This window comes from Stegodyphus dumicola, chromosome 4, assembly GCF_044657685.1.
Source record: "Stegodyphus dumicola isolate Sdum_Otavi_A_Nest chromosome 4, ASM4465768v1".
In the NCBI taxonomy this organism is placed as follows: domain Eukaryota; kingdom Metazoa; phylum Arthropoda; class Arachnida; order Araneae; family Eresidae; genus Stegodyphus; species Stegodyphus dumicola.
Window position 1 is genome coordinate 119,426,816 of NC_140771.1, and position 27,460 is coordinate 119,454,275.

The 27,460-nt window shown below is 31.9% G+C and overlaps 2 protein-coding genes across 2 annotated transcripts in view; one reads left to right on the top strand and one right to left on the bottom strand.

Annotated features, from left to right (window-relative positions):
- LOC118184343 (transcription initiation factor TFIID subunit 8-like) overlaps window positions 1-7,254 on the bottom strand; it is a 246,907-nt gene extending 239,653 nt beyond the window's left edge. Inside the window, exon 1 of the mRNA XM_085815390.1 lies at window positions 6,971-7,254. Within this exon, the coding sequence (XP_085671516.1) occupies window positions 6,971-7,109 (139 nt within the window). The 5' untranslated portion in view covers window positions 7,110-7,254. The remainder of the gene's footprint in view (window positions 1-6,970) is intronic.
- Window positions 7,255-7,496: 242 nt separating this feature from the next.
- Window positions 7,497-27,460, top strand: part of Idh (isocitrate dehydrogenase [NADP] cytoplasmic) — a 62,749-nt gene continuing 42,785 nt past the window's right edge. Inside the window, exons 1-3 of the mRNA XM_035371733.2 lie at window positions 7,497-7,669; window positions 10,463-10,502; window positions 21,774-21,880. Of these exons, the coding sequence (XP_035227624.1) occupies window positions 7,654-7,669; window positions 10,463-10,502; window positions 21,774-21,880 (163 nt within the window). The 5' untranslated portion in view covers window positions 7,497-7,653. The remainder of the gene's footprint in view (window positions 7,670-10,462; window positions 10,503-21,773; window positions 21,881-27,460) is intronic.

The window sequence follows — 27,460 nt, forward strand, 5'->3', positions numbered from 1 at the left end:
TTTATGATTAACTTTAGCATGTAGAAATTCTGGTTAATCTTTGGATTATGGTAACTTGGCGATTTTTTGGCGAAAATTTCGCAACTAACCCTGCTACAGCAACCTGCTAGTTTTGTTTTGGACGCCATTTTATTTTCACGAAGTAAAGGCATTTTTTTTTTTTTTTTTTTTTTTAACTCAACGTTTTCCCCAACAATCTGCTAGCCGAATTACGCTTATACTAGAACTTTTATGGAACAAAAATGCTTAATCATGACGAAGATCAGGTGCGAAATTGGGATAAAGTGCAGAATCGCAAACTGCTTGCCGCGTTTTTAAAAATTGCACATACACGGTATCATCCATGTACACGTCGACCTATTTTCACTTAAAGAACACCCCAAAATTTGCACAAAAAAGGCATTGCGCACACTCTAGACTTTATCCATGTACACTACTGAAGTCCTAACTAGTAACTTTTATCGCCTTACCAAAATGTCGCCAAACTACCTGTTACCATATTCCAAAGATTAGCCAAAATTCTTCTTTTTCTATTCTATTTGTTTGGTAACCTTTCCAACTATCAGAATAAACTTTTGTGCTACCATCTGCAATGTTTTCAATAATTTTATTAAAAAGGGTAGAGCCAGTTCTATTAGGAACAGTGACAACAAACGAATCTTTTGTTTCTCTACATATATCACTAAACACTCACTGTTCGAGTAATACTCGACCACAATTATTTTTACGCTTAGTAAACAAACTTTCATCAATTTCCACAATGCAATCTGGTCCACCTACCTTCTTCTTTGGTTTACTCTCCATATCCAAGACACATAATTCATGCATGTAGTTGTTCCAATCTATAACAGTTTTATTCGATAAATCAAGTTGCTTTTCAAAAAATTTAATCGACGTCAAGTCCTCGCACCAGCAGTATATGAAATCTCGAAGCTAAGCAAAATGGAATTCTGTTTCCTTCAAACCAGTTGTCCTTTCTAAGTTCCACTTGCTGATAACACTGTCTTAAATTACATTTCCAAAACGTACGTTTACGAAAATAAAGTTTCATATTATGCGAATTGGTACATTTTCTTTTCTTTCTCTTTTTTTTTTTTTTTTTTTTTTTTTTGTAAAATATTTCGCTCCTGAAAAAAATAAAATTGCATCTTCTTCTGTGTTTGGCAAATCCCAAAGACGCATTTTCGTAGCACTAAAAATGGCGTCAAAAATCAGCAAACAACAAGGCAAAAAGAAATCCAAAAGATAACTGCGTACGAACAAGAAGATTGCTCTTTATTGGCGCATCAGCGCAACTTCTGCTGCGGTGGCGTTAATACGTAAGTACCCAGTAATCAATAAGCATTTTTTGAATTGCAAGTTATGTAATTTATAGATATCAAAGAAAGATTAAATTTCATTTACATTGCACTGATGATTTGCCAAGAAAATTCCTTGTTAAAGCAGCCACTGCATAATCTTTTGAGGGCATCTGAAATTTGCAAATTACAAACTGAGGGTTTAAGTTCAAGATTAGAGTAGATTGAAGGATGCCCCTTGTATTATCGCGAAGTTCTTTCATTTATCGCCAAGTTGTTGTTTCATTTATAGTAACCTGAGTAGTTGAATGTTATGTAAACCCTATCATGACGTAATCGGTTGAGTGAATGCGGTAAATTTTGAATTATGGGAAAAAACTTGTAAGGGCTTGCGGTGTGTGTTGGTTAGGAAGTACATTGCTTGTTTTGTGGTTTAGACGGTAGAATGGCTGAATGTGGTAAGATTAATTTGAAGTTTCTGTACGATTAGCAAAGAAAGGGAAAAAGAGCATTAACTGACTGGTATGTAAATGAAGGTTTACTTAGTGGCCATTATTAAATGTCTTGTTTGTAGGAAGGAAATGCGTATGATTGAACGTCGGACGATACGGCGCTACAGAGGATACTTTTTGCTCTTATTTTTGCGAACGCCACTATACAGATTCTAGTTCAGATAATTTTACGAAGTGTTTGAATGCTGTTAAGGAATTTTGTTTGACTGAAGACACGTTAATTCGTAAATAAGGTATGTGGATATTTCCTTTGTGTAGAGCAAAGATGAATTTCCTTTTTTATGTTTTTTCATTGTTTAATTTAAAATACAGTTTATTGAGATTATATTTTTTGTTGGCTGCTCCTTTGACTTTTTAAGAAAATGGGTGGCCATAATTAAACTGACAGTGCTCACAGTGTTCTGTAGCGCGATCTATTTGCGAGAATGACGCCACATTTTGTAGGAAGATTAAACAAGACGGGGGATGAAGGATTCCGCAAAAAAACAAATTAGTCACAAAAGTGACAGCTAGGGGAATATTTGGCGCTGTGTAATATAAAATAGAGTGTTAAGAAATGCAAATCAATATGGAAATTACCTTTTATTTTGCATTCATATGAGGTTCAATGTGGCTGCCGTTGTTGTGGACCACATATTGCATTCTGTGCACAGTATGCACAACAGCAGAAAGTAACATGTCTGAAGGAATATCCCGTACAGTCCGTGATATGTTATCCTTCAACGTAGGCAAGTCCTGGACCACTCTTTGATAGACCTTGGACTTAAGGTAACTCCATAACCAGAAATCACATGGGGTAAGATCAGGCGATCGAGGTGGCCATGCAGTTGAAAAGTAGCGGCTAATGACTCTTTCTGTTGTGAATTTCTGTCGTAGCATCTGTTGCACCCGTACAACAACGTGTAGAGGGGCTCCATCTTGCATGAAAATGATTTCTCCCAGGCATTGTCTTTGCTGAAGTGCCGGAATGACAAAGCTGTTCAACATGTGGTGATATTTCTCTCCAGTAACAGAACAGGTTTCCGGTCCTGTCGAGGTAATGTTCTCATAGAAGAATGGACCTACAATAAATTCCGCTGTGAACCCACACCAAACAGTTACCTTTGGTGAATGTAAGGGAATTGCTGTGACTGCATGTGGTGATTTGTCATCCCAAATTCGGTAGTTCTGGGTATTCACAGTTCCATTCAGGTAAAAGTGGGCTTCATCTCCCCATAAGATTTTCACGGCCAAGCATCATCTACCTCCATTCTGGCAAGAAAGGTGAGAGCAAAAGTCAATCGCTTATCATGGTCGGGGTACAGTAACTCCTGTACATGGCTAATCTTGTACGGATAGAAGTTGATAATCTTTCGTAAGATTTTCCATACCGTACTGTAAGGCATATCCATATTCTGAGCTACTCCACGAGCGCTAGAAGTGGCAGCAATATTGTCTGGTCCTCTGTCGACAATCGCTGTGGCAACTGCTTCGATTGTCTCCTGTGGTACAGGTTTTCGTCCTCTGCCTGACTTAACCTTCAGAGAACCTGTTTTCTCAAACGTCGCAACCATTGCTTTTAGCTCATTAACTGACACAGGACTGTTACCCTTATGCATTTTTTTGAGCGTTGTAAAAGCATGAAGAGTGGCTGACGCGTTGCACTGGTTGAGGTAAAAGAATTTGAGCAGTAACGCATGCAGTATCATGAAGTGGCACCTTAACAGAAAAGTATTTAAAAAACTATTACCTTCTAAATCAACTATAAACTTTTCAGTACTCTCTGATTAATCATCCAACCCTGACAAAGATCAACAGGCAAAGTGCTCAGTTCCTAAAACTGGCATTCCACAATTTTATGAAAATGAACTTATCTGGCAACACACTTACGGTTGTGTGCACATTATGCTAGCATGAGTTGCAGTTTTGAAATCTGGGAGTAATCTTAGTGGTTTCTGCTTGTTATGATTAGTATATGGAGCCTTTTACCTTGTAACGAATCCTAATACCACTGCAAAGTTTGTCAGCTAATGAAAAAGAAAGTGTTGCATTTTTTCAGAAATGGCATTTTGAATAGCAGTAGAGAATATGGAAAAAAAGAGGTGCTTACATATTAACACAACCACCCAGGGGCAATTTGATAATTTTCTGCAGATGGAAAGATGCAGATGGTGAAATTTACTTATTGGATGCAAGTTGGTGATTTTTGTGACTTTTTCTTTTCCTTTTTAACATTCCCGAACTATCAATATTTATCATAAATTAGCAAACATAAAAAAAAAAAACTTTAGCAATTTAAAATACAAATTTTAATTATTAAATAAGAATTATATGATACAAAAAAAATTAAAAACAAATTTTTGCAAAATTATTTACAAGTATGGTTGCTTTGCTAGAGTTTGGTACATTCTGACAATTTGGCGATTTCTACTAAGGTGGTTGAAATACGTACATATGAAAAAAGGTAGGTATTTTATTATGTATATTTCTTGTATTTTTAATTTAGTTAATCTTTTGTTGTTTTACATAATTTTAAGTGTTTCATCATAAATTTTTTTTATGCAATTTTTAATGTTTCATAATGAATGTTTGAACTGGTCTTAGGTGATTATGATAAAAGCTTTTTCCAAATAAGTGCAATTCTCCAACGCATTTTACTGACAATAGCTTTTCCAAATTCACATAATTCTTTCATTTTTTTTTTTTTTTTTTTTCCTTTTCTTTTTTCTTTCAAGTTAAAACAGGTCGACATGGAAAGCCATTAAGCTGCATTGTAATATTGAGAATTACCACGAAAAAAAAAACATGAAGTTGAATTGCGAGAGAAAAATTTGCTAACAAAAAATAATGCTAAGTGGTATGGCTTTAACAGAAGCTTTTACGGTTAGAGTAGACTGAAGGGTACCCCTTGCATTTTATTATCGTGAGGCTATTGTTTCATTTATGGTAACCTGAGTAGCTGAATGTTCCATAAATATACTTTTACGTAGAATTGGGTGCTTCTTTTACTTTTTAAGTGAAAATATATCGATGTGTACATGGACAAAGGGAATGTGCAATACCAAGTTAGAGGTAAAAGTTTTTGGATATTTTATTTATTTTATACGTGGAAATGTTCATCCTTCGAAAGGGTATGTACTTTTTCATGATCAGGTAATTTCATATATGTTCTTTTTACCGGATTTAAAGATTCACAAAATTTTCATGCATTTTCGTGAAATTTTTCTAATTTATGAGAAAAAAGCAGTGTACATGGATATAGCGAAGTGTGTGCGCAATGCCATTTTTGTGCAATTCTGAGATGTTTTTTTTAAGTAAAAATAAGTCGACGTGTACATGGTTTAGTTATATTTTAATTAAATGATAGTTATTTTGTGAATTTTATGTTTGTAGCAATTAGGTATACGTTAAGTAAACATGCATGGAAATAATTTAAATATTTGACACTAAGTATTTGTAACCATTTTTAATGTTTGCGGTATAAATTCGTAGGTGACGTTTATAATATAATAGATAATTTAGAGGTAAAAGTTTTTGGATATTTTATTTATTTTATACGTGGAAATGTTCATCCTTGGAAAGGGTATATACTTTTTCGCGATTAGGTAATTTCATATATGTGCTTTTTACCAAGTTTAAAGATTCACAAAATTTTCCTGCATTTTCGTGTAAATTTTTGTAATTTATGAGAAAATAGGGTACTTACGTATTAACACAACCAGGCCAAAATTTGCATAAATTGCAAAATTTGGCGACCCTACTTACGGCAACCCTACATGTTATACGTAGTTTTGTAAAAAGAGCATGTGGAGATTCACAAAATTTTCGTGCAAATTTTTGTAATTTATGAGAAAATAGCAGGGTACATGGATAAAGTCAAGAGTGTGCGCAATGCCATTTTTGTGCAATTTTGGGATTTTTTTAAAGTAAAAATAAGTCGACGTGTACATGGTTATGGCGAATACGGTTTTCAATCAGTGCTAAAAGCAATAGCCAAAAGATTTCCGCCGAAAAAATAATTCTGCAACCTAATCAAATTCGAAACCGGAAGGGTTTAATTGCTATTTTATATTTTAAAACAAAATAATATAAAAAACTGTATTAAAAATTATCTGTAATTAATAAATGTACATTTTTCTTTCTATTCATACTTTTTTACTCAAACTTACAAATAGCGCCAACCTGGTTGCGATAATACGTAAGTACCGAAAATAGCAGTGTAGATGGACAAAGTTAAGAGTGTGTGCAATGCCATTTTTGTGCTATTCTGAGATTTTTTTTAAGTAAAAATAAGTCGACGTGTACATGGTTTATGTGTATGTGCGATTTTGAAAAACGCGGCAAGGAGTTTGCGATTCTGCACTTTTTCCCAATTTTGCAGTTAATATTTGTCATGATTAAGCAGTTTTGTTCCATAAAATTTCTAGCATAAGTGTAATTCGGATTGCAGATTGTTGGAAAAAGTGTTCAGTAAATAGAAAGAAAAACATGTCTTTACTTCGTGAAGACAAAATGGCGGCGAAAAAAATTAGAGGGTTGCTGTAGCAGAGCTGGTCGCCAAATTTCCGCCAAGTTACCATAATCCAAAGATTAACACAATTTTAATATAAGAATGCTTCCGTTGATTAGAAATTCAATCTGAGGGGGGGATGCTATAATAAAGAACTGATTAATTATGTGATTTTTGAAAAATCAAAATAACTTAGATAATTTAGTACTCTCAGCTCACAAAGAAAAAAGCAAAATCCAACTAGCAACATTTATCGCAGAAGGAAAATGCCAGCAGAAAAGTTGATGTAACAGAGAACTGTTGATTACTTTTACAACGTAGTCCTTATTTAAAAAATTAAAATATATTAGCTCATTTACCACTTATGATTATCTTAGCAAGCACCTGAGATAAATTAATCTAATTTTTGAATTAGTCAACATAATGAACAGTTTATTTTTAATTAAGACAATTATTTATAAACAATTTAAAATATTATCAAAATAACATAATGGAAATTCCCTATGTTACGTTTTCTTTTAAAACAAATATACTTACGACAGAACACATGGTATGAAATTAAGGTAAACCTTTCAATAATTTACAGCTGAAACAGCCATAAAATATATGGAAGTTACTAATGTAAAAAAAATAGCATAGTTGTCATCATAAAATATTTTAATTGCACTTACGACTTTGAAGCATTTCTGTTAGAGTCTCTAGCGCTGATTTTTCGGCAGCAGTAAAACCAGCTTCATAACATGCAGAACTTACTGCAGCGAACAAAACTTTCCTTCTGGCTGTAGATACAGCAAGATCTGAAGTAGACATGTTGCACTAATGTAATCAGAAGTATTATAAACTTGCTGGGAATCTAAAAGCACAAAACTCTGTTATTGACACTTTTGAAAACTTCTTTATTTACACAACACTCCGTAAATACATGTATTCCACCATGTTGAGTGACGCAACGGAACCGGAAATAGCTTTCTGGTAAAAACTAACTAATAATTATTTCATGAACTTTGTCAAATTTTTAGTATAATTTGAATCGCTTCATAATTTTCTTTCTAATGTGTAGTACTGGAGCATTAATGTAATAAAATGATACAAAAAAACATATTTTTTTATTAAAATGAAGAATAGTATTTAATGAAATAGATATTGGCAACTGTAATCGCGTGATTTGAGACATGCTTGTGATTGGCTTCAGAAAGAAGGCCGCTCTTTCCTCTTTTGCAACAGAGTTGATGAGGTCTATTATATACCCTCCAGGAAAAAATTTGCTAAAAAAGTTGGACATAATCTTTCCTTTCTGTAATCTGAGCATTTCAGTTACTTACTGTACCTTAGTAAATTTTTCAGGAAATCAATCATGACAAAAATTCAGTGTAAGTCATATTTTGTGCATTTTTAAAGCGAAATATAGAGATAATCTTTTCTTAAATTAATTAAATTATATATATACTATGTGTGTATAATATATATATAGACGTTCTTTGGATCATTTTTGGTGTTGGCGATAATTTTCAAAGCTGCACCGTATACTAGGATTTTACCTAAGTTTCCTTATTTGTGTACCAAATGTGAACTTTTCTTCTTAATTTTTTCAATTTTTTTTCTAAATAGTTTGATAGGTGGCACTCACATACACGTATGTGTCAATATTTACATCTGTTTAAAATTTGCGATCGTGAATCATCCGTAATTAAAATTAATATGTAATTAAAATTATATACTTTAATTATATAGAACCGAAGATCAAGTACAAAGACGTAATGACAGTGCACTTTACTGATTTTCAAGTTTAGAAATTTTTCTATGATCAGTGCATTTCTATATATTAAAGTTTCTAATATTGAGACTAATTATTATTAGTTAATATATATTCATTAGAAGATGTGACTTTCCCATTTCTTGTTAATCTCTGCAGCCATCTGATCAGGACTGGATTCAAATTTGATGAGACCCTAAGCTGTTTGAGATATGGGATTCTTTATGAAAGATATGAGTAAATTTTTTTTAAATGGGATATGCGACAATGTTTCGAAGCTATAACTTGTTCAGCTTATACGTAAATTCGGCACTGCATCTGACGTTCGTACATTTAAAATTTATTTTTTTTTTTTTTAAATTTCTGGCTAAAGTGCAGAATCGCCTTTTTATTTGTTTGGCGCATTTTTACAAGAGTAAGAAGAATTGGATTTTTGTCAATTTTCTTTGACTTTTTAAGTGAAAATAGGTCGATGTGTACATGGATAAAGTCAAGGGAGTACACAGTGCCATTTTTGTGCAATTCTGGGATGTTCTTTGAAGTGAAAATAGGTCGATGTGTACATGGATACCGAATATGTGCAATTCTTAAAAACGCGCCAAGCAGTGCACGATTCTGCACTTTCACCAATTTTTTTTGTTTATTTTTAAATATATTGACTTTTTAATTTTGCTTCAGATTCAATGAATACTGACTGACCTTTATTTCATATAAGTTATAGGCATTTCTAAATGTTTTTCTGTTTTATTCATAGAAATTATTCTGCAGAAAATAATAACAAAACACTGTAGAGTATGAAAAACCAAGCTGTCAGCATTTATTTATTTAGTAATAAAATTAGGAACTCAAGATGCAATTTTTTTCAATTGCAGTAATAGAAGTAACACTTCTTGTAATGCTAGTAATGTAGCTGTTTTATTATTTTACTTGTTTACAATTATTTTCATTTTGTTCTTATCATGATCTTTGCTTCCTTCTTAATGTACTACAGGGCAAGCAGTGCAGCTACACTGGACAGTTAGAATTCAGGAGGAAACCAAGTGGCAAAATTTTCATGTCACAGAATTTGCACTGGGTGATAAATAAAAGAAAGGTACCTACATATGTGTGTACACATATACACATATATGTGCATCCATACATACATACCTATACTTCTGTATCTGGTCTCAATAACAGAAGAGTACCAGAAGTGAAAGTCAATTTTTAAATTGTTAAAATCTAGAAATACAAAATAATGATAAATGATTTTTATATAAATAACTTGTTAGCAATTAAATCCTGAGAAAGCATAGAATTGACATTTTTAGACATGTTTGCTAATTCCAATTTTTTTGTGTTAACCTGCTATTAAATTTCTTGTTGACTATCACATTTCTTTGATTTTAAAGTATCATTGGTAGTTACATGTATTTTTTAACATCGTGATTTCCAGCAGAGGTTAAAAAAAAAAAAAATATTCTAAGAAAATTAAATAACATGCTAAAATATATCTAACATATATTTTCATTATAGAAATTGATTAGTCTAATCTTTGGAATATGGTAACAGGTAGTTTGGCGACATTTTGGTAAGGCGATAAAGGTTACTAGCTAGGGCTTTAGCAGTGTACATGGATAACATCAAGAGTGTGCGCAATGCCATTTTTGTGCAATTCTGGGATTTTTTTTAAGTGAAAATAGGTCAACGTGTACATGGATACTGTGTATTTGCAATTCTTAAAAACGCGGCTAGCAGTTTGCGATTCTGCACTTTCTCCCAGTTTCGCACCTAATCTTCATAATTATTATTATTATTATATTATTATTGTTCGTTCGATTAAGCACTTTTGTTCCATAAAAGTTCTAGCATAAGCGTAATTTGGCTAGCAGATTGTTGGGGAAAAAATGTTGAGTTAAAAAAAAAATGCCTTTACTTCGTGAAAACAAAATGGCGTCCAAACAAAAACTAGCAGGTTGCTGTAGCAGGGTTGGTCGCCAAATTTTTGCCAAAAAATCGCCAGGTTACCATAATCCAAAGATTAACCATTGAGTAACCAACAACACTAGTACGTATATGTTAGTAGGTATGTTATTCATCACTCCTTTCTAAATCAATAACTGGAATTTGATTTTTTTATGAGCGTTCAGTATTTGCATCTTAATATTGCACTGTGTTTTACATTTAGTCTTTTTTATAAACCATCTTTATCTTCACTATTCCATAATAAAGCAATAATTTTTAAGTGAACAAAATGTATAAGCAGTTGGGTATTGGGCACAAAAGGCTGGAAAATTAAGAACTCTCCAATCCTGAGATGCTGTTGATTGTAAGACCCAAACTGTTTTTAGAGATGTTTTAATAAGAGGAAAAGTGCATATAAGAGTTACCTATTATAAAAAAAAAATTAATTTAATCTTCATATTTTTAGGTGGCCCAGTTGTTGAAGTTCAAGGTGATGAAATGACCAGGTTAGATACTTTTGTATTTATTAAATTTTTTAATAATTTTTTAAAAGAGCAGTCAGCTAATCTTTGGAATATGGTAACAGGTAGTTTGGCAACATTTTGGTAAGGCGATAAAGGTTACCAGCTAGGACTTTAGCAGTGTACATGGATAAAGTCAAGAGTGTGCGCAATTCTGTGATGTTTTTTTAAATGAAAATAGGTCGACGTTTAAATGGATACCATGTATGTGCAACGCGGCAAGCAGTTTGCGATTCTGCACTTTCTCCCAATTTCGCACCTAATCTTCGTCATATGATTAAGCACTTTTGTTTCATAAAAGTTCTAGCATAAGCGTAATTCGGCTAGCAGATTGTTGGAAATAAATGTTGAGTAAAACAAAAAACATGCCTTTACTTCATGAAAACAAAATCGCATCCAAACAAAAACTAGCAGGTTGCTGTAGCAGGGTTGGTCGCCAAAAAATTGCCAAGTTACCATAATCCAGAGATTAACCGAGCAGTCACATAAAGAGGCATTGAATTAATGCTACCAAGTTTTATAACCCACATATTCCATCTATTTGAACATTCAAATGATTTGATAGTCGTATATTATGTATATACACTAATAAAGTAGATACTTTATTAATAGCTAATTAATGTATTAATAAAGTAGATACTTTATTAATACATTAATTAGCTGTACATTAATAATGTAAATTCTTTATTAATGTACAACTATAGGAACTACTCTTATACACGCCCTCGTTTGGCTGCAGATTTCTCGGCAAACATTTTTGGTGAGAAACTCCATGACGCCATATTACTATCTAAATTTTTTGTCTACATTTTTAATTTTAAGACTACAATGTCTGCAAAAACGCGGTTTTTGCATATGCAAAAACCACGTTTTTAACACACAATTTATGCCAAAAATCCGAAACAAAAATTTTAGATAGCAAAAACGTAAAGTTTATAACCAAAAATATTTGACAAGAATCCATGTACACAGTGATCTGTTTTAACTTGAAAAAAATCAGAGAGTTGCAGAATCTATGCAGTGTAGGAATCTATGAATTACGCACACCTTGCTAAAATAAACTAACATAACAACAATAAATTTCAAACAGTACCGTGTACAAAGCATTTTGTTTTAACTTTAAAAAAAGATTCAGCAAATTGCACAATCTAGGCATCGCGCACAGTCTCGGCATTGCTCAAAATCAACAAAATAAACTGAAGTAACAAATAAATTACAAACAATTCAAAAGACAACAATAAACAGAAATTCATAACAAAAAAAGGATGAACATTACATTGTGCAAAATACGAACAACAATAAAATAAAATGCTCTTACCATTGTGAATGCTTTTCAAACAGCAGAAATATCAATTTCAAACATCAGCAAAACTCGTTAATTTCCACCACTTTGTCTTCTGAGACACGAAGCATACAAAGTCCAGCATACATTCGTGAATAAAATCTGCATAAACACACCCATGAACAAAAAACTCGTTAACAACTCCAACATCATACCTTTTAATACTAAATTTACCTTACACACAATCTAAAATACATGACTAAAGTTTTGTCACCACGTCTTTCGTTGCAACATAAGCCATTTCAAAGCGCCCACCAAACCTCCAGCTAAATAAAGTTTCATCGTCAAAAGAATTGCCATACAAACAACATTGAACCAAAAATCAGCACAGAACACACATCGCCACATTTGGCGACGCCATACATCTGATGGCGTAACTGTGAAAAAGGGACAAATAATAAATATTTTTTATACTTTATTACTATTTTGCTTATATACAGGGTTCCTAGCGGTCCTTACAAGTGCTTATAAGTCCTTATATTTGGAAATAAAATATAAAAGTCCTTATAGTTGCTTTTTTTTTTTAAACGAACGCACATTTTTTCTACGTACCAAAGCCGAAACTAAATAAATAACTTTTCTTCCTTATATGGAACGTCAGATGGTGAATCATACTCCCAGAAATGGCTTTTCTCCCCTTTCTTTGCATTAACATAACTTTTGGTGCGCACGAGTACAGGCTGGTGCACGTCGCTCTATTGGTAAAAAAATTCCAAAAGCAGTAGAAAATTCCGATACATTTCATATTCTTTTGCTCCCACCCAATACTACACACGTTTGAATTTCTATCGAGATTTTAATAATTTACATCCTCATTCCATGTGGTCAGTTCATCTTTGCATTTATTATGATCCGTATGCTTATATTTTGAGCATATGTATGAATATTTATAATAATATATTTGCAGTAATTTCTGAAGTATAAACTTAAAAAATGGGTATGTGTTTTTTAACACAGATTAGTTTTCTAAGGAATAATATTCGAAATGGCATAAATAAAATGTATAAATAAAAAATAATGCATAAATAAAAAGTAATCGAATAGTCAATATATATATATATATATATATTTCCAATGCATTATACAGTACGGAAGTTGGTTCTCCACAAAATCTCGAATATTGAAACTGTTGCAGTTCGCAGCAGAACAAGCAGCGGACTTTTTTTTATGGTCAATTTCCAACCTGGATTGAATAGGACTAAAAGTTTTTCGGTCTACCAATCCAAGCGAAGAATGATTCTATTCCGGAAATTTAATGCAGTCTGTTCAAAATTAGAATGAAGAACATCCCAGATTGGTAAATCTTCTTATTAATTAATATGAGTATGGCAGGTATATTGCGAGGCGCACGATGTGTCCTGCTCAATGATAAATACGCTACATGGGCACAGGACAGTGAAAACTGGACTAAGTTAAGGGGCGTTTTCCTTTTTATTTACTGTAATTTCCGGAAGAAAGGCCGCATCAGCGTAAATGCCGCACTCGAGAAAAATGGCGGGGAAAAAATTAAAATTACACAGAAATGCTGCATCAGCGTAAACGCCGCAATAGATTAAATTGCGCATGACATAGTCGTGAGCCGTATAAATGCAAAAACTCAACCTAAGTCCTGATATATGACATACCAGTTAAGAAAAATGCATGAAATGAAACCATAACTCAAAAATAAATTAAAGGTAAGAAATGTATAGCTTCTGTGCCGTTTAGAGACATTTTCAAAAATTTTCCGTTCCCTAATTAAAAACTATCCAACAAGTACTTGTACTCAAACTGATGGGATCTGTATTTGGCAGAATGCCAAGAAAAATCCATTCACGCTGAAGGGGAAATACGTCAGAGTTCGTTATTGCGAGGCAGGTGGAGTCGTGTCCGCCTTTGAAAAAAATTGCAGAAAAGGCAGGGGTGGGGAGAGGATGGGCCCTGGAAGATTCATCGAATGGCAGAGGAGATAGACTATTCAAACTGATGAGAATGTTGATTTGAAAGAGGGAAGAATGTTATTGTTCTGAGATCTCGTTTAGGGTGAATAAGGCATGTAGGTCCGTTCAAGGGAAAGAATGTAAACAAAATAACGTTCGCAAAAAGCAACTGAGTGGCCTTTTGTGTGGGAACAGCACCAGTCTATGCACAATGACAAGGCCATCCAAACTATGTACAATGACCATCATAGGAAATATTTTATTTTTAGTGCACCTAAACGCCGCATGGGTAGAAACGCCGCACCCGCTGAAAATTTAAGTTTTAAACACGTAAACGCCGCGGTGTTTCTTCCGGAAATTACGGTAGTTATTTATTCTCCGAATACGGGCAGCTGTTGATTCCGATTGCATAATATCATGCATGTATTGCGCAATAACGTTTGCGATATTTCTCAGAGATAAAAGAGTTTTTCTGTGCTTGCTAAGCAGATTATTTTTGTTCCATTCGACTATTTTTTATACGATGCACATATCGAAATGTCGAAAGCATTATTTAACTGAAAAATCTAAAGAACGGCTACAGTCTACCCCCCTTCCTCTTTTACCAGTTACTCTCGACTATCCGGAATTTTCAGATATTCTGCAGTTTTCAAGTATGCCAGTTAGTTAAGCTTTTAGTGTTAAAGGATGACTGCATGAAGCAATTTCCCGTCTTCTGATTTCAGAAAATTTCCTTTTTTTACTTATTTTTATTTAAATTACTTTGCTTGCAAAACTGTTATACATTGAAAATTTGGAAAATGTTCAAAATTTTGATTTAAGTTAAATTATTAAAATATTAATATGAGAGGAAAAATAAATTGTATTTATTTTCTCTATTTTGAACTGAAATTTCATCATTAAAACTTGTAATATAATTTAGTTCTGCATAGTTTTTTTTCTCTCATTGTAAACTAGTTCTGTAAATTGAACTGTTATTTAAAAATTTTTTTTAAAAAAAAGAGAATGTAATTGTTTTCCATGGTTGAGTAATGCTCATTCTCTCTTAATAAATACTGAATTTCTCATCTTTTAAATTAAAAGTCTAATTTTTCTTTTAAGGTTATGCAGTTGTGTATAATGTAATTAGACAGGTCCTTATTTTTTTCTTAAAATGTGCTTGAAAAGTGCTTATAGGTGCTTTTTTTAAAATTAAAATGTGGCTACGAACTCTGTGTATATTATACAATAAAATAACAATAATTTGAAATGTCAATTATTTGAATGCAGTCTTAAAAAAAACTTGTGAGTCGGAAACCGCATTCCCTTTGTCTTATGTACAAGGAGGATCTTCCAGTGTTGAAATTCAGTCTGATTAAAGGGGAAAGGCTGGTTCTGCATATTTCAAATGATCAGTATATATTAAAACTAGCTAACATAAAAGATTACTAAATATGAATTTTTTATAGCCCAAAAAAGTTTCTATAAAACATTTGGAATCGTTTTAGAATGTCACCAAACAACACTGCACTGCATTGTTGAATATGAATAGATTTGTACATTTTAAATTCTTATATGCATTTGTTTAATAGAAAATTGTGTATTTCTATGTGAACAGAATCTTTTGAATTTTTTTTTTAAAATCTATATATTTAAAATTTGTAAAGAAATATGAGGAGAAAAACCTTAAAAAAAATTAAGGAATTTCAAAATTTACTTTAAAAGTACTTAAAAAGTAAAATTCTGCTCTATCGCTGCTAATATTAAATATTTAATTTAATAGAAAATGAGTAAATAATAAATTATCTCGTAGGAAATCTGAGGGAAAATTTAGATAGTAAGTGTGTGTGGAAACCAAAATTGGAAGTGTTATTTGGATTGGTAATCTAAAAATGCTAAATTCATAAAAAGTAAATTTAAACAATTAAAGCAAAATCTTTGTTGATTCCGCACAAAGACTTTTCAAGGGGAAATGGAATCCTTTATAGTCACCAACAATTAATAAGGATTGTGTTGATCTTTTTGCATTTCTGAACAAAATCTCTAATCCAGTTTAAAATTTGCAAATCAGTTTTATTAAATATCTCAATTTATTTAAATCTTAAATAATTTCAAAAATGTGGAAAAAGTAATGGGTTTGCAATTTTGATTAAACATGATAATATTCATTGCTGGAGGCACAGATATCTATGAGATATAAAAAAAATCATGCACAGGGCCGAACAATTTATTATATCGATGAAACTTGGTAAATTTTAAGCATTCTAAAATGAAAATTTGGAAGGATACTACTATAAAATATGTTAAGAGAGCCTGTTTGAGCAGCCTTTCTGCAACTCCCTCAGGAAACGGTTCAAAATGCATAGTTGTTCATGCTTGTAATGAGGGCACATTTATTCCTGAATCATACAATACGTTCAAAGCTAATAGGTTTTCAAAAAAAAAAAAAAAAAAAAAAAAAAAAAATGCTGCCTAACTTACAATCGAACAGTAACTTACAGGAAAAAATATTCCTTGGGAAGATGATGTTTTGAAAGCAGAACTTTTAGTCGTTATTTCTAAGGTTAAAAAAATATTTGAATTGCATTGTATCGATGCTGTAGCTGCTGAAGACAGACGTACTGTGCTTCGTTTACCATCGTGTCATTGCATCCAAACACATCCAAACAGCATCCAAAAACAGAACTTTTTAAAAAAGAATGAAGCTCATAAACTTATTGAGAAAGGAGTTGATTTGGTGACTGCTATGCAATGGGCTAAATGCCTGAGGCATATAATAGAAGAGAAAGTTTAGAAATTAGATTGTTTGATGAACAGTTGAATGTATGAAATTTAACTTCGATGAGTTGTATAGATCAGATTCTTCAGATGATAATCATACAAGTGAAGTACTTCAGTTAAAAAAGGTCCCTTTTCAGGTCCACAAATTAAAAATATAAGGGCCCTTCTCAAAGCCACAAATTGAAAAAAGGTAAAACTATGAACAGTTATTAATAACATTATAAATGCAAGCTGAAATCCCTTAGAAAACCTAATATAGAAGTGTTCCACCAGTGGCCGAGTGGTTAAGAACATTGAATACTGGTAGTTGAACCTTGGTTTGAATCCAAGTGAACAGGTTGGCTTCATGGTTGGTTTTCATGATTTTCCCCATATGTAACTTGAATACAAGGCAGTTTCCTTTAGAAAGTCCTTCACAAGTGCATCTCATCCCTTAGTCAGATAGCCCTCATGTGCTTTGCCATATTAAAATAACCTAACCTGACCAATACAGAAATATTAATTCATGAAATTAACTATAGCAGCAGGAACAAGAATTTTTGTCCAAAGTAAGAGCTATCTTCATGAGGAACTTTATAAGGGTAAAGGACTGTTTTGATAAATGACACTGAGAGACTTCCATGCAGCAAGGGCTTTCAGTTGATACAAACATACTTGTATTCGACCAGTGTTTCACGGCTTTAACAACTTGGTCATTAATACTTTTGATATGCAGATAATTTCATTTTAGGAAAGGAGTAGCCATATTTGAGATATCAAATGAGATGGGAGTTTTTCACTATCTCTGTCTACCCTTTCATTCCTTATCTCTTTAATCTCTTGACTCCTACCTCTGTTTTCACATCACTAGCGTATATTGATATTTATAATTTTTAGTAAACTATTTTTTAAATGAATTTAAATTCATGATTATTAAAACTTCTTCCGCCTTTTTAGCATACATTTTAATCTTGATTTATATATATATATATTTATATATTACACACAAATTTAGATCATAAACAATAATAACAAATGCATCTACTCATTATGAAAATTAAATAAATGTAATAACATCATAATTTTCTTATATTTAAACTTCCACATGCACAAAACAGTGGATTTTTTTTTTTTTTTTTTTTTAATGCAATAACAACACACTATTTATTTTTCATCCGCATCTTCTTTTTTCGTTTTTAATGTCAAATGCAACTGGTGCAAAGTAACATTTCATGATGGCAATTTTAGATACTTATTGAGGGGCAAATTAGCTATTTAATTAGTGCAATGTAACAGTTTTTTGAGTATCGCAATAAATTACACAAAGGGAAAAAAATTCTTTTTACTGAACAAATATTATGAATTTATTCAAACCCCTTTATAATGAATTAGGATGTGAAGAATTTCTTTCCATCTGTCTGAGTTTAAAGCAATAACATCTTGAAAATCTTTGCTTTGGGAAAATTTGCGGAACTACTCTTATATGCGCCCTCAGCTCGTCAAATTTCTCGCCAAACATTTTTGGCGAGAAATTCCATGCCGCCATATTACTACCTAAATTTTTTGTCTGCATTTTGAATTTTAAGCTTAAAATGTCTCCAAAAACGCAATTTTCGCACATGCAAAAACCACGTTTTGAAGACACTATTTAAGCTAAAAATCTGAAACAAAAACGAAAAATTTAGATGGCAAAAACGTAAAGTTTCTAACCAAAAATATTTGACAAGAATCCATGTACACAGCAATGCATTTTAACTTAGAAAACATCTACGAATTGCACATTTTAGGTAGCGAAGGAATTTATGAACTACACACACCTCGCTTCTTGCACAATCTAAGCATTGCGCACAAATCAATCAAATAAAGTAAACTAAATTACAAACAATGAACATAACATTCTACAAAATAAAAGCAGTAAAATAAAATGCACTTACCATAATACATTCCTGAATAAAATTTCGCCAGTCACACAATATCTCTGAACAAAAGTGCCATGATTTTGCTATATCACATGTCTTTCTGAGATTCAAAATTTCGAAAGTAACAATAAAAACTTCCTCCAACAAAGTGAACATCTACACGAAAACCACAATCCAAATCTTAAACTCCACTGACAGCCACATACTTTACCAGCAACCATTTAACTGCAAATCCACACAAAAACTCCCTTATTCATCCGAGTTCTCATAGCAGCTCTGCATTTTGGACTCCGTTTTAAAAGTCTTGCAGAAATTCCAAAAATACATATCAATCCCCATAAACACACGTGTGAACAAAACAGTCGTTAACAACTCCAACATCGCACCTTTTAATACTAAATTTACTTTCCACACAATCTAAAATACGCGATTGAAATCTTGCCACCAACATTGGCCATTTCAACATGAACCAATGAGCAATTAAACCAGTCCAGCAAAAGATTTTTCAACGTCAACGGGATTGCCATACAACACGCAACCACGCTGAAAACCAGTGCAGAACACATATCGCCACATTTGGTGATATAAGATTAGAGCCAAATTTGCATATTTTCATGCAAATTAACTTCTTAACTGAAAGATCGCTTCCCGGAAATTTTTTTTTACGTAATAATACGGAGATAAATCAATTTTCAGTAAAGAAAATTTTCTGAAGACAACGTGCTGCTAGTCTGATAGTTTTCATATGCCTTACAATTAACTCAGCCCAATAAAAAATATGACAATTTAATTAAAATTCAGTTTTATACATTTTGAAAACTTTGCCATAAACAGTTTTCTTAATTTTGCTTTGAAAATATTCCTGGGTAATCGTTTTGATCACTGAAAGAAATATAAAAAACATTTCCTATACTATAAATGTCAACAGCCTGTATGCCTTTATTCTTTTGAAAGTATGAAAGATTAAACTTTTTAAAATAAATTAGAAAATTTATTATGCAGAACATATGTGTATCCATTTCATTTAAAATCAAGGAAAAATCAAACTTTGAATATAACGATGGTTTTGAACGAAATCTGCCTATGAAAGAAAATTTATGTAGAATTCTTTATAAACATTTAAAAATTCTGAAAAATATTTTTGATAAATTTGTTTTCTAAAAATTTAACTCGTAGATTAAAATTCTCTTCAGCAAATATTAAAAAGAAGCCTGAAAGTGCTCTCTCTCTCTCTGTATATATATATGGACACCACGAAAATGCAAAGATTTAAGAAATTATCTCATCACAATTCAGTTCACACTGGAGGTATAAAATGGATTGCATATATGGGTATTTGGAGAATTTTTTCCCATGCTAATGTAAACAAAATCCAATTTTATAAAGAAATCCCCTCTTCAGATATACCTCCTTTGCCTGATAGTCCAAAGTAATATTTGTTAAAGTTAAATAATCAAATACAACTAATATATCTCTGATTTTTCTTTTCTATATTACAATAAAAAATTATGAAAAAAAAAGAGATTTAAAGCTTTATTGTTGCTATAAGTTCATCTCAAAATCTAATAGTAATGAATCATATTCTAATCATCTAAATAGTAATGAATATTATTATGAATTCCTAATTATTATTTCATTAAATTATTCATTACTATTATTTTATTAGAAAATAGATTATCAAATACTATTGCGTTCTGACCTGCAGGCACATAAAACTAGTTCATATTTGTTATACTTTGTCAAGTTCTTTTCTCATTTCATAATTTCTAGTAGAAACAAAGACATGAAATTCACAAATTATTAAGATTGATCAGAAGTAGTTAATGTTATATAAACATTGTGTATATTTTGCTCTTAATAAATAAATACAGTTTAGTTTAAATTAAATCAAACCTTGAAAGAGTTGCAAATATATTAACCTATTCTAGACTATTGTCCAGTGTCTGACAAACATGTAAATTTTAATGCATGTATGGAGGGAACAAATGACCACCCTAATAACTTTTCTCATTAGGGAATAGTAAAGGAGGGGAAAAAAGTGTTTTGGATTGTACCGTCCTAAAGGTTATACTATTAAGAGAATTTAAGACAGGTTTTAGAAGGTTAAAAAAAGCCTTTTGGAACTCGAAGAAATAATGCTTTAAATGTTGTCCTGTTTCTAGTCTAAATTTTAAATAATAATATAAAAATATGCAACTCTTCCCCCCCTTTCAGGAATCAGAAAGTAATTTTTTTATTATTTCTTTAAAATTTAATAAAGTATATAATGAACGTTCACTAAATTTGATTTTTTCATCGATCAAAAGGAAAGATTGATGTTCACTAAATTATTAAATAAATTCAATCAAATTAGGATTTCATAGTCCGTTGCTTTAGTTGAAGCTTTATACAATCAAAAGTCGTTAATTCGGACACCCATAATCCAGAATGATCTATAATCCGGACCTCAAAGCTAAAAACTTTCTGCGAATGCGCCACGTTGACACATGTGCATAGGCGTTTACGCGTGCGCGTAAGACCTCTTACGACTGCGCATTTGCGTGTGCGCAAGTGCAGAATACGTTTTCGCGTGCGCGTTTTATGTATAACGAATGGTATAAGCTAAAATTATCTAATTATCTATTTCAGTTAATGCTGATGATTGCATTGTTCCTTAATTTTTGAATTGGATCCGGCTTATTATTTTTTGCAGACTGTAAGAGCAATACTATAAAAGTAAACTTGAACTTTCGATTATGTCAAATAGAATTTCCGAATCTGGAGCTCCCAAAAGATCGTACAAAACGAAAGTATTTTTCGATGTCCATCAAACAAAAAGTGGAATTGCTGCAAAAAATGGATAAAGACATGAAGAATGTGACAGAGAGGTTAGTGAATTAGAAAAAATTTCGATTGACAAGTTAGTCGGTATTCTCGGCGCAGCAATTAACGGGACTTGAACAGCGGAACTTTGTAACTGAACAAAAAATTATGTCTGTTTATAGAATTAAAGAGAAAGTATTATCACATAAAATGAAGCAACTTAAACAACTTACATTGAAAGAAATGTTTAATAAAGTAAACAAATAAATACAAAGCTTTTTTTTTTGTAAATTTTGATACCCTTTAGATCATAATTGTTCTCTATTTCATAAATTACGTTTTAATATTTTTAATTTTAGAATTTCTGCATGCCATCTTACGCGATTTAAACTGATGATCTATAATCCGGAAAAATCGATAATCTGGAATCGCCGAAGTCTCGACGAGTCCGGATTAACGACTTTTGACTGTACTAATTTGAAATATTAAAAGCTTGTTTCACTTTTTCCCATTTCAATTTATGCTCTAATTTCAGGATTATATGGGAATTAATAAAAGAAAAGCTCATTTTTCCTTTCCTGGATATAGAATTGCATAGTTTTGATTTAGGAATTGAAAACAGAGATGCTACGAATGATCAAGGTAACCTTTTTCCTCTGCATCAAAATCTATAATTTTTTTCATTATTTTACAAGGTATTTAATTTTAATGCATAAATTATGAGCCCTTATTATTTTTCTAAAAGATCAGTTTATGTAAATTATTTCAATAGAGATTTTTCTTAATCTGTATTATATTGGGTAGTTTCTGACTATCCTTAGGCCTACAAAAAAGTTGCAAAATAATTATTCATTAGGCAAAGCAGTATACCTCCAAAATACTTACATGGCAACTCACAATGTCACCTAAATGTATTTGTGTGGCAACTCAGGTATGCATATAGCTAAGGTGACCAATTTTTTTTTTTTTTACAATGAAAAGGAAGACAAAAAAATTTAAGAAAAAAATACAGTGTAAATAAATGAAACATTTTATTAATTCAAACAGAACTGCACTAATTATGCTTACATCCTTTTCAATTATTTAAACGAGTATTTTTCCATTAAATGAATATTTTTTGTCGTTATATCATATTGAATTTTACAGTAAGTGCTGCAGCTACAGTATCAACATTCAATCTTGATTTCTAACTTGTCCAAAAATCATTACCAATTGAAAAAACTGTTTCAACTGCTTCACTTCAGTTCCAGGGCAGCACAATGTAAATTGAAAAAGAGTAACTAAATTTCCGTATAGAGTGTGTTCATTTTTAGGAAATGGCTAAATATTTCCACTCATCTTTTATCAGTTCAGTTGATTTTCTCATTGTTCTGATTTATCACAATTTAAATATACTTTCAGTCTTGTAGTTTTTTCAAACAGACAGTTGTCATCGATTTTAATATCAAACATTTTTATCGATAAAAACTCAACACAGTTTTCATATCTATTCAACTTACATGCGATGAAGTCAAAAAACACCATTGAAGACTATTATTTCCTCTGATACTTGTTTCAGACTATTCTTTAACATATTGAAAATGTGTTTGGTAAAAATTCTGCACTTCTTTGTAATCTCTTCTGTTATTCCTGGATTTGATTCCTCTAAGCTTGACAATTTTCTTTGTATTATTAAAGGCATAAATTTTTCTTTATATCATGATTTATTTCGAAGGACAAATTCGTTCAAAATAAGACTAACTTCTGTAGCTGAAATATGTTCAATTTTTTTAATTGTTTTGTAGAAAATAGGTGCCTGATTATGTGCAAAATACATTAATATATCCGATAATTCATAGATGAGAAAAGATTCCAGAATTTTTGGACATTTGTCTAAACTTAAAAAATATGAATGGAGAGGCTGTAATTGTAAAACATGCTGTATAGCAGGTGCTAGAGCGAGCCATCTAACTTTTGAATATCCTAAAAGTTTTTTTGTATTCAACATTTGCATCTTCACAAAATTGTTTCAAAGTAGCCACACAAACAGTAAAATGACTAAAATAAATTGTCATTATTATTACTTCTACAGCAATTGGCATGGCACTTGAAGCTGTGATGATTGCATTTGACAAAATATTTACATTACAACCTATTCCTAGTATTTTCTTTTGGAGTAAATCTTGTAATTTTACACAGACATTATTCACTCCTTTTGGCCTTCGCCTACCAGAATTTGTGTTTGTATTATCAGCCGTTAGTACAACAACTTCAGATTTCAAATTGTTTTAATTTATTACTCTGTATAGGTGATTTGACAAAATTGCCACAGTTTTGCTCTCAGTAGATTCTGAATTAAAAATTTTTACTTGAACGCCCTTGGTAACATTATAATGCCTTAATAGGTTTGGGTACAATTTGATTTCATATGATTTGATGCATCAGATAAAACTGTTACAAATGCTGCATTTTTCAAGTCTTCTGCAGGTATTTTATCATGATAATTTTTAAATATTGATTTAATAATAGCCTAACAATTTGTCCTGGCATATGTGTGTGTGATTATGGCAAAGCATCGAGAGCTATCTGCCTAATGGGAGGGATGCCTTCGTGGATGACTTTCTAAAGGAAACTGGCTCTTATACACGTTACACATGGGGAAAACCACGAAAACGCCCATATAGCCAGCCCGTTCGCAGGATTCGAACCTCGGATCAAATTACCAGTGTTCAGCGACTTTACTGCTCGGCTGCTGGTGGGCCCATCTTGGCACATGAAACTTTAACATTGTGAAACTTTTTCAATAATTTAGATGTACAATCCATACTACAAAAACTTTGATTGTGAATTATGGTATGAAATGTAAATGTACCCTCCATTACAACTAACTGATTTTCATCTTCAGAATAATTAGAAGCTTAAAAAAAAAAAAAAAAAAAAAAAGTTACGTTACTACTGGAAAATGATGCATCTAATAATTGCCTATATTTGTTGGTGTTCTGGGGAAAGGTGTTTGTTATAGCTGCTCTGCCTCCAACTGCAATACAAAATTCTTCTCTGCAAATATTCCAGAAAACAATGTTGTCTGTCTTTGATGTAAGAAATGGAAATTCTTTTTTCAATTGATCATTGAAATGGCATTTCCTCTTTCTTGATTTTTCCATCCCTTAAATAAATTAAAAATTAAAAGTCAAATATAGAGCTACATGAACGATGCAAGCACACTATGAATAAATAAAACAAATGATTAAAACTAAAACTGTAATAACAAAAGCGCTAAAACTTTTTTAAATCTATATTTAAATTATTTTACACTTGTGTTGAAAACAGGGTTGTATAAAATTGAATTAATGAACTAATAAAACATAAACTATACTTACCTGAGTATAATATACACTGAGAAAGAAATATGTTCATATTTCCGTTAGAAGTAAACACAAAGTATAATATAAAGTAAACAAAGTGAAATACGCAATGGTGCAAGACACGTGAAGTTCTATGCCCTGCGCATGCGCTTCATAATCGTATCTTTCTGAACTGTACCATTACATGACATGTAACAGTTTGGCACAGCATCTCTGAATACAGAGATTAACAGATTAGTTTTAAAATATCGAAAAGGAGGACACTTTTCAAGGAAGAACAGAGCCCACAAAAGAAGGACTGTCTTTCTTAAAAGAGGACAATTGTTCACCGTAATGTAGCACATATCTGTTTTGACCTGTGCACAATGCCAAGTTTTTGCAATTCTGTGACTTTTTTTAAGCAAAAATAGAATTCTGTTTCCTTGGAAAGAAAATGCAATGCAAAAAGTTAAGATTTCTTGAAAAAGGTGTTTTGCTGTCAATGGTTCTTGCATTTTCAGTTTTATTGGTGTTGATTGATCTTGCATGAAATTCTTAACGCACCACTATTTTGTAAATGCCTGTTGCTTTTTTCGCATTGCATTGGTGAAATAACTTTTTTTTTTCACATTGTCATTAGTCTCTAGTGAATTCTCAATTTTTCAAGTGAAAGGTGCAGATAATCAGAAGGTATCTTATATTGTTCCACAGGTTAAAAAAATACAAGAATAAATGTTTCTTTAATTGCTTAGTTTGGGATTTTGCAAATAAATTTCAGAATATAATGTTGTAGTAATGCAAAAACACAAAGTCCCTTTTCCCAGTGGATGCCACCAATCCTGGACTTTTATTCCTAAACTATAGTAAACATAGCTGTGCAGTCTTATTGATTTCAGATTGTTTGTTTATTCAAAATTTGCTTAAAACTTTTTGAAATGCATTCCAAGCATTTCAAATTCATTCATTGTTTCATCCAAGTTATGCGTTAAGTTAAGGTTTAAGAAAGTTTTCTAAGTTGAGGTCCAATAAAAATTCCTTCTTTTATTTTAGACTAACTTACAATTGTAAATTCCTGTTTTAAATAGCTGAATGCATTTTATTAATCTATAGCTTAAGGAGTTTTAATGAAACCCAGTTTGATATAAAGTTGAAATAAATAAATCTTTTTCTTGTTCACTAAGGCTTTGTGTAAAATGTTTTTCTAAAGATTGGAATCCAACTTTATACTGTATACTTAAGCCATACAACAATAATTAAAGGAGCCCTCATCATCATGAGTAATGTTCAACTAAACTACAAAATTCAAAATGGTGCCTTAGCACCTAAAATGAAGCTAACAGGGAATATGGTCATCTCTATCAGATATGCAGATTATACTACAAGTCATTCATGTCAATAAGATTGTTGACATTGACAAGTTCTTAAGGCAGTTACTTTCACTACTGCATCAAAGTTGTTCTTTGCTCTGAATGGTTCTTGGAGATGTTTGGTAAATTGCAGTTGCCCTCCTTTGTACATCTCAGACATATTCAGTCAGATTCAGATCTGAAGATTTAGCTGACCAGTTCATCTGCTGAAGTAATCATTGATCATTTAAGGCTTATGAGCATTGTTGTCACTAAAAGGGAACTAAAAGCTAAATGTGCCCCAGAAAAGTAACACCTTCTGACCATCTGACAAATATTCAAGGATCCTCTGTCACAAATGAATAGAGGTAGTATGATGTGTGTTTAGTTCAGTATATCTTCACTATTATAGTCGGGACTTCAATAATGGTCACTAGCTCGCCATTTGCAACTCAGAAATTTCAGCTGATGAGTTAGATGTGATAACCTTGGAAATGCATGGTTAATACTTCACACAATTTATTTTCATTATTATATATTGTGACAAGCTGCATTCTATTTATATTCGTGCCACATTTTCTATCTGCGAATATGAAATATCTGTATTATGTAATTTATGGTTCATTGCCACATAAAATGCTTAAGCAACAGCTTCACGCTTTTCAAAGTGAACTTCGATTATTTCTTGTCAGCACAGGGAATTGTTGGAAACATTAGGAAAAAAGGTCATTTTGCTATTTGCATTCCATTGCTTCTTACTGATTTTGTGAGGTATTTTGTGACAATTCTAAAATAGCTTTCAGAATCTTAAAGTAGCCATTTATTGAAATGACAGGTGTTATTTCATTGCATGAAACTAATGTATATGTGTGGAATATTTTCAACATGTTCAATGTGACAAGCATACCAAGTGGTATTTCGTTGATCAAGTTCTGGTAAACTTGTCTGCTAGTGAATCCATGCAATTTTTTTCCTCGGTGCTCATGGGCTAAAAAAAAAATTATCTCGTTATTTTTAAGAAAACGGGTTTGTCACAGGAGTATTTTGTGCAATGTGGCCATGAATGTTCTGAACAGATCTCTACGTTCACTTAGAGCTAGCGCTAACTCACCACTCTAAGTGATACTAGCATCTACTGTGATAGTGCTAAAAAAGTGAAAGCAAGGGGCAATTCAGAAAGCAGCTGTGCATTTAATTTCAGTGATTATTATAGGAAAATGGTATTACTCAGTGCAGATTCTGTGCACACTATCTGGAAATAGCCAATAAATACTTAAGGGCTGTGCAAGATTTCAGTAGGCCACTCAAATTAGAAACTTTCAAATTACACAATCAACACAATCAATCACAAATGCACAAAGATTCCTTATTAAAAGATATAGCTGTAAAAATTTCAGAGTCCACACCATTAGTTGTGTGCCTAAGTACAATGGATGAAAGACTATTTCAGCCCTTAGAAAATTATTTTATTATTATATTGCAAAGCACAAAAAGCTGTTTTCTTATTTTAAAGGTTTAGTTAATTTGCTTAGTAAATTTAAAGCAGCCATTGT